Source organism: Melanotaenia boesemani, chromosome 16 (assembly GCF_017639745.1).
Source record: "Melanotaenia boesemani isolate fMelBoe1 chromosome 16, fMelBoe1.pri, whole genome shotgun sequence".
Classification (NCBI taxonomy): Eukaryota; Metazoa; Chordata; class Actinopteri; order Atheriniformes; family Melanotaeniidae; genus Melanotaenia; species Melanotaenia boesemani.
In genome coordinates, this window is record NC_055697.1 from 3,471,981 (window position 1) to 3,486,325 (window position 14,345).

General features: G+C 43.6%; 1 protein-coding gene across 1 annotated transcript in view; it reads right to left on the reverse strand.

Moving 5' to 3' along the window:
- cdh31 (cadherin 31) overlaps positions 1-14,345 on the reverse strand; it is an 89,221-nt gene that overhangs the window by 60,729 nt on the left and 14,147 nt on the right. Inside the window, exons 8-10 of the mRNA XM_042009633.1 lie at positions 12,733-12,905; positions 12,287-12,415; positions 11,881-12,021 (exon numbers count right to left, since the gene is read on the reverse strand). Of these exons, the coding sequence (XP_041865567.1) occupies positions 11,881-12,021; positions 12,287-12,415; positions 12,733-12,905 (443 nt within the window). The remainder of the gene's footprint in view (positions 1-11,880; positions 12,022-12,286; positions 12,416-12,732; positions 12,906-14,345) is intronic.

Consider the following 14,345-nt stretch of genomic DNA (forward strand, 5'->3'; position numbering starts at 1 on the left):
CTTTTTGACACCCGGCGGGCCAAGTTTACACAAAAAGGCCAGATCATCACTGACCTTTTCAGAAAATGATTTTAAGTGATCATACAAAGATTCTGTAGTGATCATTGAGTCAGAGTTGCTGCCTTTATTGGATTTTACCTCCTCGTTTCGCAATTTGATGACGCATGCATGCTTACAATAACGTTCATCAAATGGTAAACGGTCCGTATTTATATAGCTCTTTACTGTACCTGGAATGATACCCAAAGCGCTTTACATTATAAGCGGAAGCTGCCATGCAAGGCGCTTAACCACGACCCATCAGGAGCAACTAGGGGTTCGGTGTCTTGCCCAAGGACACCTCGACATGAACTCAACTTGGCCAAGGATCGAACTGGCAACCCTCGGGTTACAAGACGACCGCTCTACCTTGCTGAGCCACGCCGCCCCTATGCGCCATCAGGCAGAAATAGAGTATGTTCACTTTACGTTTACCCAGAATATGAGCCAGTTCATGAACCATCGTTCAATGAACTCGTTCAAACACACTGGGAGGCAGACCGGTGCAGGTAAAAGGTTAATAAAGTTAAACCTAAACTACATAACACAAAACGTTGTCATGGCATGGAAAAACAGAAACTAGGAAACACAAACAATGAACTGGCAAAGGAGGAACTGAATTCTATGGCTTATTTACACTAAGGACCTAACGAGACACAGGTGAGGTGAATGAACAAATCAAACCAGGTGAACTAATGAGCAGAAACCAAAAAAAAACCAGAACATGACCCTAAAAACAAGAAACCAAGAACACTGAAACTGAACTTAAATACCAAAACACATAAACCAAACTAGTCTTTATTTTTCTTTTCTGTGATAAACTTCGTTAAACTTAACTCATCTAGTCTCTTGGTGATTCATTTTTCTACAACACTAGTAATTATAAGTACTTAAAATAATGAGCCGGTACTGCTGGCGAGTAACACTGCCATAGGGCAAAAGGCAGTTGTCACATAATGCTCCAGGCTTGGTAAAAAATGCTGTGAGGTGTTGTTTCTCAGCCCCTTGTGGTGCTGCAGTGCTGCTGACCACCATCTCAGACTCAAAGCCTTTCAGTCTCAAACTGTGGTCTGTTTGTCAGCTAGTCATAAGTCCAGGTGGTGGTGGAGGTTCCACCTGGAATTTATGCGGCTTCTCACATAACAGAGAAGTTGGTACCTGGTTTTAGACATGATCGGTTTTATGGAGGCTAATCCCTGGCTTTGTGTGGATGAAAGGGTGGATTGCTAAAATACTTTTGTGGTTTTACTGCAGTTTGGCGTTGTGGGGACGGCTCTACAGGCTGATGTCCCGGTATAGCAAATAAATTAATTCATCAATAAGTGGGTCAGTAAAAACGGTCCTATGATTTGATCTAAGTATCTGAGAAGAATAAATAGTAGTGATGTGCGCCTCAATATCAAAATATCTATTCCTCCTATACCTCCTTTATTTATATAACTAAACTTTCAAGATAGGTGGGAACTACTTCTTCCGCCAGTCATAGGCGTATGCAAACAAGATGCAGGTTCATTCACTGCTCAGTGATCAGTCCGACATGTACTGATGAGTGGAGATATTTCAGCTTCACAAACAGCAACAATGTGCAGTTTAATGTGTGAAGACCACAAACCTCCTTAAAGTCTGAGAATCTATCGTAACAGAAGCAGAGGTGAGGAGGTGAACTAAAGAGGAGAGGAGGAGGAGGACAGGTGCAGCTAAAGAGGAGGTCGGCATTACTCTGAGTCTTTTGTCTGTACCACCAGGTACTATCAGGTACTACCAGGTACAATCAGAGGGATAAAATGTGGAGCAGTTTGGATATGTGGCGCACTGTCACTGGTTTTTGGGGATGTGGTTTACGTCTGCCTGCTGCTGGTTTAAGTTGTTGTGTTAATGTTTAAACATCGGGAGTTCCTGCAATCTTAAATCTAAGACTACCTGTTTAGTTCAGATGTGCAGTAATAAATATCAGCCACTCTGTAAACAGTGTGACGTCAGTGAGAATGGTCTATAGAAAATTAATGGATGGATGGATGGATGGATGGATCGCCTGCTCTCATTCCAAGGTTTGGGTGACAGTAAACCCTCCAAGCTGATGGATAGGACGTTGGATCTCTTGGGGGACCACACACCCAATTTTTCTTCGTCCAACTCTTCCTGAGACAGCTGCCTTCCCCAGTATGAGCCGTTTTGGCTAACACCAGCATCACGGACTGCTGCGTCCTGGCCAAGGAGGCCGATCACTTATTTCTGGCAAGCTGACACCACGGACTGGCTCCTTCTGCCCTCGACACCTTTACAGATGTAACACCGGACACGGATTTTTCTGCTGCCACAACAGTGGCAAGGCACTCACTGCAGCTACGTCGGCCCCCAGCCATTACTCTGGACAGAATTTGTGTTATTATAATGCACGTTTTGGATCCAAGGCCAAGCGCTGCCATGCTCCCTGCAGCTATACAGAGACGGAAAACGCCAGGGCCGGCGCAAGTTATTCATGCCACCAGCTTCTCTATGAATGCATATGAATGTAATTTAATGCTATGTGACAGAGTGAAGAACAAAGGAAATGTGATGTGGGTTGACCCGTGAGAGGGGACCAAGGGCTTGTCCAGCCCTCAACACCTAGCAGGGGATAGGAACCTTTTAAAAAATGCTGAATATTATTTTTAAGACATGATTAGACCGGAAGTTCTGATGAAAAATGGTGTAATGTAATTAGGGGCAGATGCAAAGGAACAGGGATTAGTTTCAGCCCAACCTGTACAAAACCTCGAGAGTAAAACCAGAGCCTCTGCAAGTGTAAAAGCTTAGAAAGGCCAAGCATTTTTCGAAAAGTCTCACCTGTCTGTCCAGCCCACCAGAATTGACTCGGATCATTCCAGTCACTTCGTTGATAACGAACATTTTATCACTGGGCTCCTTCGGGTCCTGGCTCACAATGCTGTAGCGGATTATGGAGTTGACATTATCTGGCTCGTCCAGATCTGTAGCTTCAACCTGAATCACCTCGAAACCTGAAAAGAAGAAATACACAAGTGAAAACTAAGGGAGGAGACTTCTGAAAAGGTTTTAGGAAAGTTCAGTAATGATTTGATTTCCCTACAAAGCTGGACCAAGCAGAATAAAACCTATGCTAGCTTCCTTCCCCAGCTAATCGTGTATTTGGTGCTTGAGAAGTTTGTTTGTTTATAGTGTAACCGTTAGCGCTGTTAGCTGCCTGTCAGCAGCTCCAGCAGCTCTGGAAAGCTGTGGAGACTCGCGGCAGGTTGTGGCAGCTGCAGGAAGTTGCTGTCGCCAGATGAAAACCAGCAGGTAAAGAATAAAGTCTGGTGTTACTTTTACTTCCCTCAGAAGCACAAATCCATCCCGTTGCAGGAATATTTCATCTGTGAAAGAATAGAAGTCTAAAATGAGCAGATCTACACCAGATAAGTTTTTTGGTGGGTGTGGTTTTCTATGCCTGCAAGGTGAGGACCCGCCTACCTGCGTCTTAAGGGAGGGGCTGTGAGGTTTTTAAAATTTTCCGTGATGTAGATAACCTCTCTGTCACGAAAAACATAACCTGGTTTTAGCCTGTAGGGCGCGCTATGAGCCATTTTTTACCCACAATGTCCCTTTTTTCAAATAAATAAAAACATACTAATTTTATTAACAGTATAGGTGGTTTTCATCAGAATTATGTAAAAATGTTCTTTACAGCTCAAATAACACATTTTAGGTGCACTACCCCTTTAAACATGTTGCCTTTGACCTCTTTCAAATTCTGGGGGAGTTCTAACCATGCTTATGTTGTTGTCAAAGTGTTACTTGTTTTAGACAAATGAGAACACATCGTGTACACTATAGTTAGCTATTAGCTTCGTGTCGTAACTGCCACCATTTACTTCACTGAACAACCAATCAGACCGAACACTCAACAGAAAAAAAAGAGGAAAGAGGCCAAAAGGAAAGAGGCTGTAAACTGAAGAGAGACAAAGCTCCAGATACAAATAGCTGACTTTCACTTCGATGACTGAAAATATGCTAGACCTGGCTTTAAAAGATGCTATTTTAATTATTTATAATTGATCACACTAGGCCTGAGTGATATATCGGATATACACAATGTATCCCAAGAAGTTTTACGTGGGCTATACTAATGTCTATATCGTGAGCATCAAGCACAAACTGACACAGCAGCGTTTAAAGCGTCTACATGGGATTTTCTTCGTAGTTTAGCTTCTCTCAGTCACAGCAGACAGCAAGCTGAATGCCAGACGTCCATTTTAACCAGAAATATGTCTCAGAAATGATGAGAATGACAAGGAGACTGATCATTCAGCTGTTCGTGTTTCCCAATGGAAATGAAGTTCTTCGTACACCAGAGCAGGAACCTCCTCCAGCTGCTCTTATTAAGTAAGAGCTGATCTTAAAGCAGATGTTTCTGTCTGTTGTACAGCTGGTTGATGCCTCTATTCCGAAGCTCTCTCTGTCTGCAAGCGGCAGGTAGAAACATGACGCAACATAATTACATGTTAACAAGAGAATAAGATAAATAAAATCAGGCTGTTCATGTTTTATAATAAAAGGACAAAGTCTAAACCTGTCCTAGAAGAAAGGGAACCCTGGACCACTGCTGTTGGGATCTAGTACAAATCTAAAATAATCTAAATAAAATAAGATAAAATTTTATATAAAATAATTGAATGAAAAAATATATCAGATATTAACTGAGTAATTTTAGAAAAACAAACTTGATTATTTAGGGGTGGTGGAGGATGATGTTGGGGGTTGGGGTGTCGCTTCTAATAAAATGTTCAGGGGAACACTGATTTTATTAAATGTTTGAGAGCAGGTTCCTGGTTGAGAATAAAACGTTTGTTGAAAGGGTGTGTCTTTTTATGCTGATGTACATCATGTATCAGGAAAAAGTCAAACAAATATCGGGATATCAGTTCATATATCACCCAGCCCTGTACCACACACAGGTAACGTAGTTTAAATAGTCGACATTAGGAAATAGAAAACAATCTGTTTCTCAGTCCTTCATACATTAAATTAATCTGTGACATTACCTAAAGGCGAGGCCTCAGCAACTTCTCCCAGGTAGGTGGATTGACTGAAAACAGGATGGTTGTCGTTCTGATCGATTACTTTCACTACGATATCCATCGGCTGCTCAGACTCTCCTGCAACTTCTGCAACAGCATGTGCTTTAAACTGCAAGGAAAACAAAGTTTAATATCATAAAAGTAAAATAAATCCACAAACATCCTTCAGTTTCAGAGCGTGCTCCCCAACGACATCATGTATGTCCTGGAATGATCGCAAGATAAACACAACACATCAACATGACTGTGAAAACAAGAAATCTACTCATCATGCATCCATACAGAAAATACTATAACACTATTTTATCCAGTATTTACCTATTATGTTTGACATAATGGATACATGCAGTGATTTTGAGAAGTTAATACATGAATCTAAACTATTTTTTACATTAAACCAACTGGTTGTCTCGGGGCGGCAGAGGTGAGGACCCAATATCAGGACTCGGGAGGTAGGCATGGAGACGGATCTCTGAAGGGTGGCGCAGAGACTGCAATGGCAGGAGGTGGGAAAACTCTGGCATGTTAACGGTAGAGGAGGAGCGACCGCCTCGGAGATGTCAACCACCGTGATGATAGAGCGTCCCAGGAGGCGGAGGAGCAGCCTGGCCCGACACGAGATGGGAGTTTAAATTCTTTCTGATAGGGGACTCCGCCAGAAATTCCCAGCAGACGCTCACAACACGCTTGGGTCCTGACCGGCATCCTTCCCTACCATCTGAGCCAACTCACCACCAGGTGGTGGTATTTTCTTCATATAGCAGTATGCCTTCTTTTAAAGAACAAGGATATTTTGCATTAAATCGCAATTAATCATGAAATTGTGCAATTAATTGCAATTAATTAAAAAAAAAAAAGATTGTTGCCCAGCACTACAATTTAAACTTTTACAAGTTTTTCTTCACTTTTTTTCCTGGTCAGTGCTCCTGCCTGGGCCCCCATCAGAACTTTTCTAGACCCGCCCCTGCATAGCTGAAATATAAATCATTTCTACTGCTACATCCTCTCATCAGCTACTGTATTAGAGAAGGTCCTACTGAAAACATTATTGGGGTAAATATGTGAACCATTAACTGTTATTTTCCTCCTTCTCAGCTGGACAATAAACGCAACAAGAGAAACAAAGACGACCAGAGATCTTCTAGAGCAGACATGTTGGTTCAAAATGCAGCTGGACTGTCGCAAGTTTAAAAAAATACAGGAAAGGTGCGGGTGTGGAACCCTCTCACCAGGAAAAGAGTGTGTGTTAAATCACCCCCATTCTCCACGGAGGCGACATCCATGGGTCGCTCCATTAACTGTTTATTCTCAAATCCATCCATAGAACCAGCCGGCTGGTCTTTTCCACCTCTCCTCTCCACGTCCCGCAGTCATAACAGAGAAATGACGGATGTATGGGGCTCGTCATGCCAAGCATGTGTTAATTGCTTTAAAAATTTTAATGCAATTAATTACATAAATTGATTATAATGTGTGTGTGTATATACTGTATATATATATATATATATATACACACACACACACATACACACAAAAATAGAGCAATATGTTTGTGTGTTTATCAGCTCTTAAGAATATTAACTGGATATATATTTCCATATATATGGACAAGATACTTCAATCCTTAACTGTCCACATGTTTATCAGTGTGAAAATGTATAAGAGTAAGAATAAAAACATTTATTAGTCCTTTAGTGAGGAACAGTACAGGTGCAGGAAGCAAAAGCACACAGGTGATATCAAACAAGAACATCCACACATTAAGTAATAACATGTCCAGTACCTGGTCTGCAAGGTGAGTATGTACAGGATATAAACATGTCTATAAACATGTATGTAAACATGTAAAGACAGTTTCATGTGTTCATTGTAAAGTGTGGCAGCAGCAGGAGGAAAGACCTTCGGTGTCTTTCCTTCCCACAGCGAGGATGGATAAGTCTGTCCCTGAAGCTGCTCTCCAGACCAGACAGGGGTCCTGCAGGGGGGGTCATGGTCCAGCATGGAGGTCACCTTCCTCCTGCACTGAGTCCAGCAACCAGCCCAGGACAGAGCTGGACTTCCTTATGACTTAGTCCAGTTTCTTCCTCTCCCTCTCTGTGATGCTGCTGCTGCAGCAGACCACACCACAGGATGGCTGATCCACCACAGACTCAGAGAAGGTCCTCAGGAGGCCCCCTTCACTCCAAAAGACTGCAGTCTCCTGAGAAGAGAGACCTGCTTTGGCCCTTCCTGTACAGTGGCCTTTGTTGTGAGTCCAGTCCAGTTTCTGGTCTAGGTGAACACCCAGGTTTTTATAAGAGTCCACTCTCTCAATGTCCGTTCCTGTTCACCAGTGAGAGGACAGCAGACTGGCGTCTGAGAAAATCCACCACCATCTCATTGGTTTTCCCTGCACTGATCAGGAGGTGGTTTTGCCGACACCAGTCCACAATGTTCTGCATCAGTCCTCTGTAGTCCACATCGTGGTCCTCAGTGATTAGTCCGACAATTGTAGAGTCCTCTGAGACCTTCTACAGACCGCAGCTGTCCATGTGGTGTCTGAAGTCTGCAGTGTAGAGGGTGTGATTCTCACAGAGCTGCCAGGCTTCTCCAGGTGAGCCAGAACATGGTGCAGCAATGCCTCCGATGCCAGGCTGGTAGGCGAACTGCAGTGGATCCATGGAGGGTCCCACCGTGGAGCGGAGGTTTTCCAGAATTGGTCTCTCCAGGGTCTTCATCAGATGGGACGTGAGAGCCACCGGCCTGTAGCTGCTGAGTTCTCTGGCATGAGATGTCTTTAGCACTGGTACCAAATAGGAGGTCTTCCAGAGCTCTGGTACCGCCTTTATCTTGAGGCTCAGGTTGAAGAACTGCTCCATAATTCCACACAGTTCATCTGCACAGGACTTCAGGAGGCAATGTCCACACAGCGCCGAAGCCGGTTCAGGTTTGAAACCAGGGGCAAAAACTAGAAGAAAGGCTTCACCATCACTCGCTGTAGTACATACAACAAGACTGTGGGGGCGCTAAAGAGTCATACTTAAAAGCTAGAACAAGATGTAGAGCATGCGCAGATAAAGGCACTGAGTGTTGCAGGAAGAAGAGAAGATGGTTGAGGATTCTCTATGAGACAAAAGAGAAACATTTGTTTGGACTGATGAAGAAGTCGAGCGTCTTCTTCGAGTAGCGCCGAACTACAAAGCAAAAAAAACAAACAAACAAAAAAGGGTGGATTGGGAATCGGCGCGTGTTCGACACATTGACTTCATATCCTCCAGTTGTGCAGCTACGCACACAGATGGTAGAGGTCTCAAACCGATCCACCTTGGTACCTGGTTTCAGACATGGTCGGTTTCATGGAGGCTAATCCCTTGTTTCGTGGGGATGAAAGGGTGGATTGTTAAAATTCTTTAGCGGTTTTACTGCAATTCACCTCTGGGGACGGCCCCTGAAGCTGATGCTGTCTGGTCCAGCAGCTTTTTTCTCCTTAATCTTCCTCAGCTCCTTTCTCATCTGGGCTGCTGTAAAGGAGAGGGGTGGGCAGGGGGCTCTGTGCTGGGGGGTGGCTGGGTCCAAGGAGATGTGGAGGGCTTTGATGGCAGACTGAGCGTGAAGGGTGTGAAGGGCTGTGTGGGGCAGTCCAGGTGTCCAGGTGAATGCAGCTGTGTGGGGGGAGGACTGGGTGCTTGATCAACCATATGGAAATGCAGATTGAGACCACTGACCCAATTCATGACATTTGGAAGCCTGAGATAGTTTTCAGGCTTCTCCACACCCCACTGATGTTCTGCTGCTGCAGCTGCTCCTCTAGCTTCCTCTTATAACTGGCCTCCCTCTCTCATATCTTTCTCAGCTCTTTCTGTTCAGTCCTCAGCTCCTCCTGATCTGAAAGCTCTCTTCTTTTCATTCAGGAGAGCTTTAATATCAGGGCTAATCCATGGCTTGTTAGCGAAGCACTGCACCCCCCTGGAGGGAACAGTGTTGTCCAAACAGAAGTTTATGTAGTCTGTGATCCAGTCTGTGATGGCCTTAGTGGGTAACAGAGATCCATCCACACAGTAGTGTTGAAGCAGTCCCTAAGAGCCTCCTCGCTCTCAGCTGTCCACCTCCTCACTGTATGTGGGACCACAGCCTGCCGTACAACAGGTTTATACACAGGCTGAAGTGTCATAGGACTCTTTATCCTTCCTCTGTGTGTGTGTGTGTGAGCATAGTTGTTTTCTCCTGACAGGTTCATGAGTTGCAGCTGCCATTCTTCCAATCAGCGCAGGTGCCGGTCATCTACTCATCACATCAGCAGTGTATTTATACCACGTTCTTCCCTTCATTCAGCGCCAGAGCGTTGATCTTTCAGCATGTGGCATCTGGTGTTTGTATTTTCCAAGAATCTTGTTTTGCTCATGCTTCCAGGTTAATTTTTGCATTGTCCTTCAAGAGAATCCGGTTTCCAGTCTTGTTCAGTTTCAGACCTGTTGGACAAACTACCACTTCTGTTCCAGAGTCCCACCCGCATATCACTGCCTTGGATTCTGTCCCAGGGGTGACAAGACTGCTTGTGGGGGGGCGTGACTGCAGCCCTGCCATCAAAGATAAGTAGTCACAGGTGTGTGTGATGAGAAAAGGCGCGGCAGCGCTTCAGACGCTGCGTGGAAAAAGGAGTGGGTTCGGCAGCAGGAATCGTGGACCAGGCTGAGGACGCATCAGAGATGTCTGGCGGGGTTGAGAGTGTGGACAGCGAAGACCGACCCGGTGACGGGACGCGACGTGTGCACGGACAGTGGAGAACTGGCTGTGTGACAGGACGCGCCGTGGGAATCCTGGAGGGGGGAACGTGCAGCAAACCCTCCTCCTCTAAGCTAAGTGTCTATTTGTGGTTGTGCTGGGCTCCGCTTTGCATGGACTCTGCTGCACAGTTTAACAGTGCAGGGCCCGGTTTACACCACCTCACACTCAAACACAGCTAGTTCCCCTCCTTTCCTCTTACCGCTGTTCTCCGTTCTGGCCACCCGCAGTAGATGGAGCTTGTCCAGTAAAACTGTAGAATCAACTTTCAAAGCAGCTTTGAGGTGTTTGAGTTTTATTTATTTGCATCACTAAATCTAAACATGAAAACGTGTCGATACCCTGAACAAGTTAAACATCTTCTCTCTTAAAATTAATAGCTTGGTGTGTCCAAATTTATCACTGGTACGTAATATTGTATTCAAATATGAAATAATATAATCAGACCCAAACGAAAACAACATAATAGTGTTAAATTAATTCAGAGTATAATGTAACTCAAGACTTGTGTCACTGCAGCAAGCCGTCTTTGGTTCAGTTTTCATGGTGTGGGTTTAAAATAGTGAATAAAGTTAGGCTATCAGAGAAGATACTTACCACATAAAATGCTTGCTCCTCTCTGTCCAGAGGCTGTGTGACATACATAACACCAGTGTCTCTGTCGATGGTGAAAAGGTTTGTAGGAGGCAGATCAGCTCCTGGACCAGAGATGCCGTAATAGATCTTCTTTTCTATGTCCTCATCAGAGCGGATCTGGATAAACAACATCAGGACTGAGTTTAAACTATTAAAACAACTGACGATATTTCAGTGCCACTATACGCAGTGAATTCTGCTGAGACAAAGGACCCTGGAGAAAGAAGAGATGCACACCTTGGAGCTGTTATCGACCAATAACTGTCTCAGTTGGATTACAAACAGCGGGCAGGAGGGTTAGCTCTCCCTGAAAGAAAAGCACTTTTTGGCTGCTCCTAAATTACGGTGAATATGGGAGGTTTGAGGCAGCTTGGAAATGGCTCTGAAGAACCCTCAACCACAAACCTGCCAGCGGAGCCATTTACAAACCAAACTGCTCCTTATTCCAGGAGTCAACAAACCTCTTTGAAATGATGGTGGGGAGTCACATACCAACAGAGGGACTCTCAGACCCCCTCAAACCAAGTCCTCTGAACAATATGAAGCTCATCTCAGGTGTTTTCCCCTGACTCTTCACAAGTGATGCCTTCCAGAACATTTCGTTGCATTGCTTGTTTCACCTCTCAGGTACACGTAAGATGTGTTTTAAAATGCTGAAAAAGTGATTTTATATTAATTTATTAATATTATTATTAATATATAAATGTGAGCTGGTCTTAATCTCTTGGACCTTTCTTGTGATATGACTCATGAAGTTCTCCGATCAACAATGATGTGATTAGAAAATGAGATGATTCTTCCTTAGAATTCCATTGCAGTCTATTGGCGACACATCCTCACAACAAAAACTTTGGTAAACATCATGTTTATATATTTTCTGTTCATGCTTCAAATGTTCATATTTTATCTTATGTAGTTTGTAGACTAGTTAAATAAATATTTAATATATCGTTTCTTTGTATGATTTCTAAAGTCAGTTCAATCAAGAAATCTATGAGTAGCATGTGAGACTGATGTTTTTAATGATATAAGTTATATAATTTTCCCTTTATAACTAGAGGGTTCTGAGGTTTTATTCATGATTTAATGTGTTAACACTACACTGGTAAACTAAAGTGAAGAGGTGGATGCTGAGGATGTGATGCTAGTTGCAGATTTTCTGGCTTCAGTATGATATTTTATCCTGCTTATAAAAAGCTCATAATCATCAAACATAAGTTTCTGTCCCTTACACACAGCAGTGAACCTCCATCTTTAACAGACAGGTGTTAGAATGTAATTCTGACTTTACTGCAAAGACAAGGAGAGAAAATTCATTTTAAAACTGGAAATATAACAAATAGTTCGGTGTAAATCAGTTTCCTCTTACTTGAGTAATTTTTTGAGGGAATTTGCCTCTGGCATTCTCTAGAACGGAAATTTCAGGAATAACCCAGCCTCTCTTCCTCCTCCTCAGACCTTCATCAGACTTGGGGAAGTTGATGACGGGCACATGTTGATCATCTGCAGTCTGAAAACACACCAATGTTTTATCAATACAGAGCTGAGCTGTGAGATCTAACATCCTAAAAAAAACATCATTAACTTATGTTTCTTTAGACCTTCCTGGGTTTCAGTTCACATATGGATGGATGGATGGATGGATGGATGGATGGATTAACATATTAAAAGATGGATGGATGGATGGATGGATTAACATATTAAAAGATGGATGGATGAATGGATATGGACCATAAACAATAAGCTGAAGGAGGTTCTGGGCACAACTTGCTTACTGCAGGCCGAATAAAGTCTGGAGCATTGTCCTTGCTCTGTGTCACACTGAGAATCACTTTTGTGTTTCCAGTCAAACCAACACCACCCATGTCAGCTGCTTCAACCACCAGGGTGTACTGAGGGTATTTCTGTTGGAAGAAAAAATAAGTCATTTTAATTTCACCACAGAGCCATAAACACCCTGCCATCAGTTTAAAGCCGGGGTTTCCAAACTTTTTCTACAGCACAACAATATGTCCAGTATAAAAACTCAAAGTTTTATTTAGCCTTGCTGCACCCCACAGTCATAACTCTGGGCCCCAACTGCTCCCAGTTTGGGAACCACTAGTTTAAAGACACTTTTGCAGCAAAGAGACAACTTTCAGGATGACATAAAAAGCCTGAACATGCAGATAATTATTAGTTTTTAAATCTCAATCACACATTCATCTTTAGGAGTTCTCACCTCTCTGTCCAGTCCATCAGCATCAACTCTGATTCCTCCAGTCACTGGATCAATGACAAACATGGAGGCACTGGGCTCCTGAGGTTCCTGACTCACAATACGGTAGCGGATATCAGCGTTGTCAGTACCTGGGTCGTCAGCATCTGTGGCCTCAACTTTTATCACCTCAAAACCTGGAGAGAGGAATTCAGAAGCTGAAATTAGGAACAGAGTCTCCTTAAAGTTTTTAGGTAATACAGGTTAACTGGCAAATAAATCTGAGCCAGTTTAGTTCTGGTTATGTCCAAACTTCTCACCACCTGCAGCAAGTGCTGGACAAGTCCAGGACTTTCTGTATTGGGTGGCAGTCTAAGGTCCAATCACTGGCTGCTAAAACTGACCATAAGCACATAAAACATCTCTTCACTGGTGGGTAGCAGTTAAATTCTACTCATGTGGGCGGTTAAGGAAAGGGCTTAGCTACATCTCAGAGCCCCATGAGGTCTTGGAACCAGTTTCCTGGAGAGAGACTTGACTTTGCTCCACTATGCAGTTGCCTGGGGTGAGGGGCAGCAGGTGGGGTTAGGCTTACTCAAAGCACCTTGTTTGTTTAATCAAAGGTTGGAGATGCTCCAGTGGATGATGGGGTGGTATGTCCCCGCCCTTGGATTAGGAAAAGAGAATACTGTAAATGGTTGTGTTTATGCGCATATTTACAGGGTGCTAAATGGTGCTCCACTCAGAAACCCCAATTTATTAAGGCCAATTTATTCTCTACCCCAGTGATTGTTAAACATGGGGCCATGAGCCTAAGCTTTGGCCTAGAGCGCCACCTAGAGTGCCCCAAAACTTTCAGTTGTGCACCTGTGGGCAATTCAGAGCCGTGGGACCACGAAAATAAATAAAGAAATAAATACATAAATGGACATTTTTATTTATATATACACACACACGCACACACATATACATATGTCTATATATATATATATATATATATATATATATATATATATTTACACATATATATATAATTCTGATTGGCTGGAGAGTGTCCATTAAAAAGTGATAATGAATACCTATGGAAGAAGTTCCGGTCAAATTGACTTATTGTTGTAAATTATTGTGCTGACTAAATGGTAGTAGGTAACCGTGGCAACAGAAACTCAGACGCCGTGCTGCAGATGCACCAAATCATGTCTGTGACGTGCATTGCTGTGAAAGGGACTTGGAGGGGGCATGGGAGTTTGCCTAACCAGTCTACATGTGCTTTGTGGACTTGGAGAAGGCGTTCAACCGTGTCCTTTGGAGACTACTGTGGTTGTGCTCCAGGAGAATCGAGTGCAGGACCTCCTTATACAAGCTGTCCCTGTACAACCGGTGTCAGAGCTTGGTCTGCATCACCGGCAGTAAACCAGAGTCGTTTCTGGTGAGGGTCGGACTCCACCAAGGCTGCCCTTTGTCACCAGTTCTGTTCATAACTTTTATGGACAGGATTTGTAGGTGAAGCCGAGGTGTTGAGAGGATCTGGTTTGGTGGCCTCAAGATTGGGTCTTTGCTCTTTGCGGATGATGTGGTTCTGTTGGCTTTATCGGGCTGTGATCTTCAGCTCTCACTGGAGCAATTCGCAGCCAAGT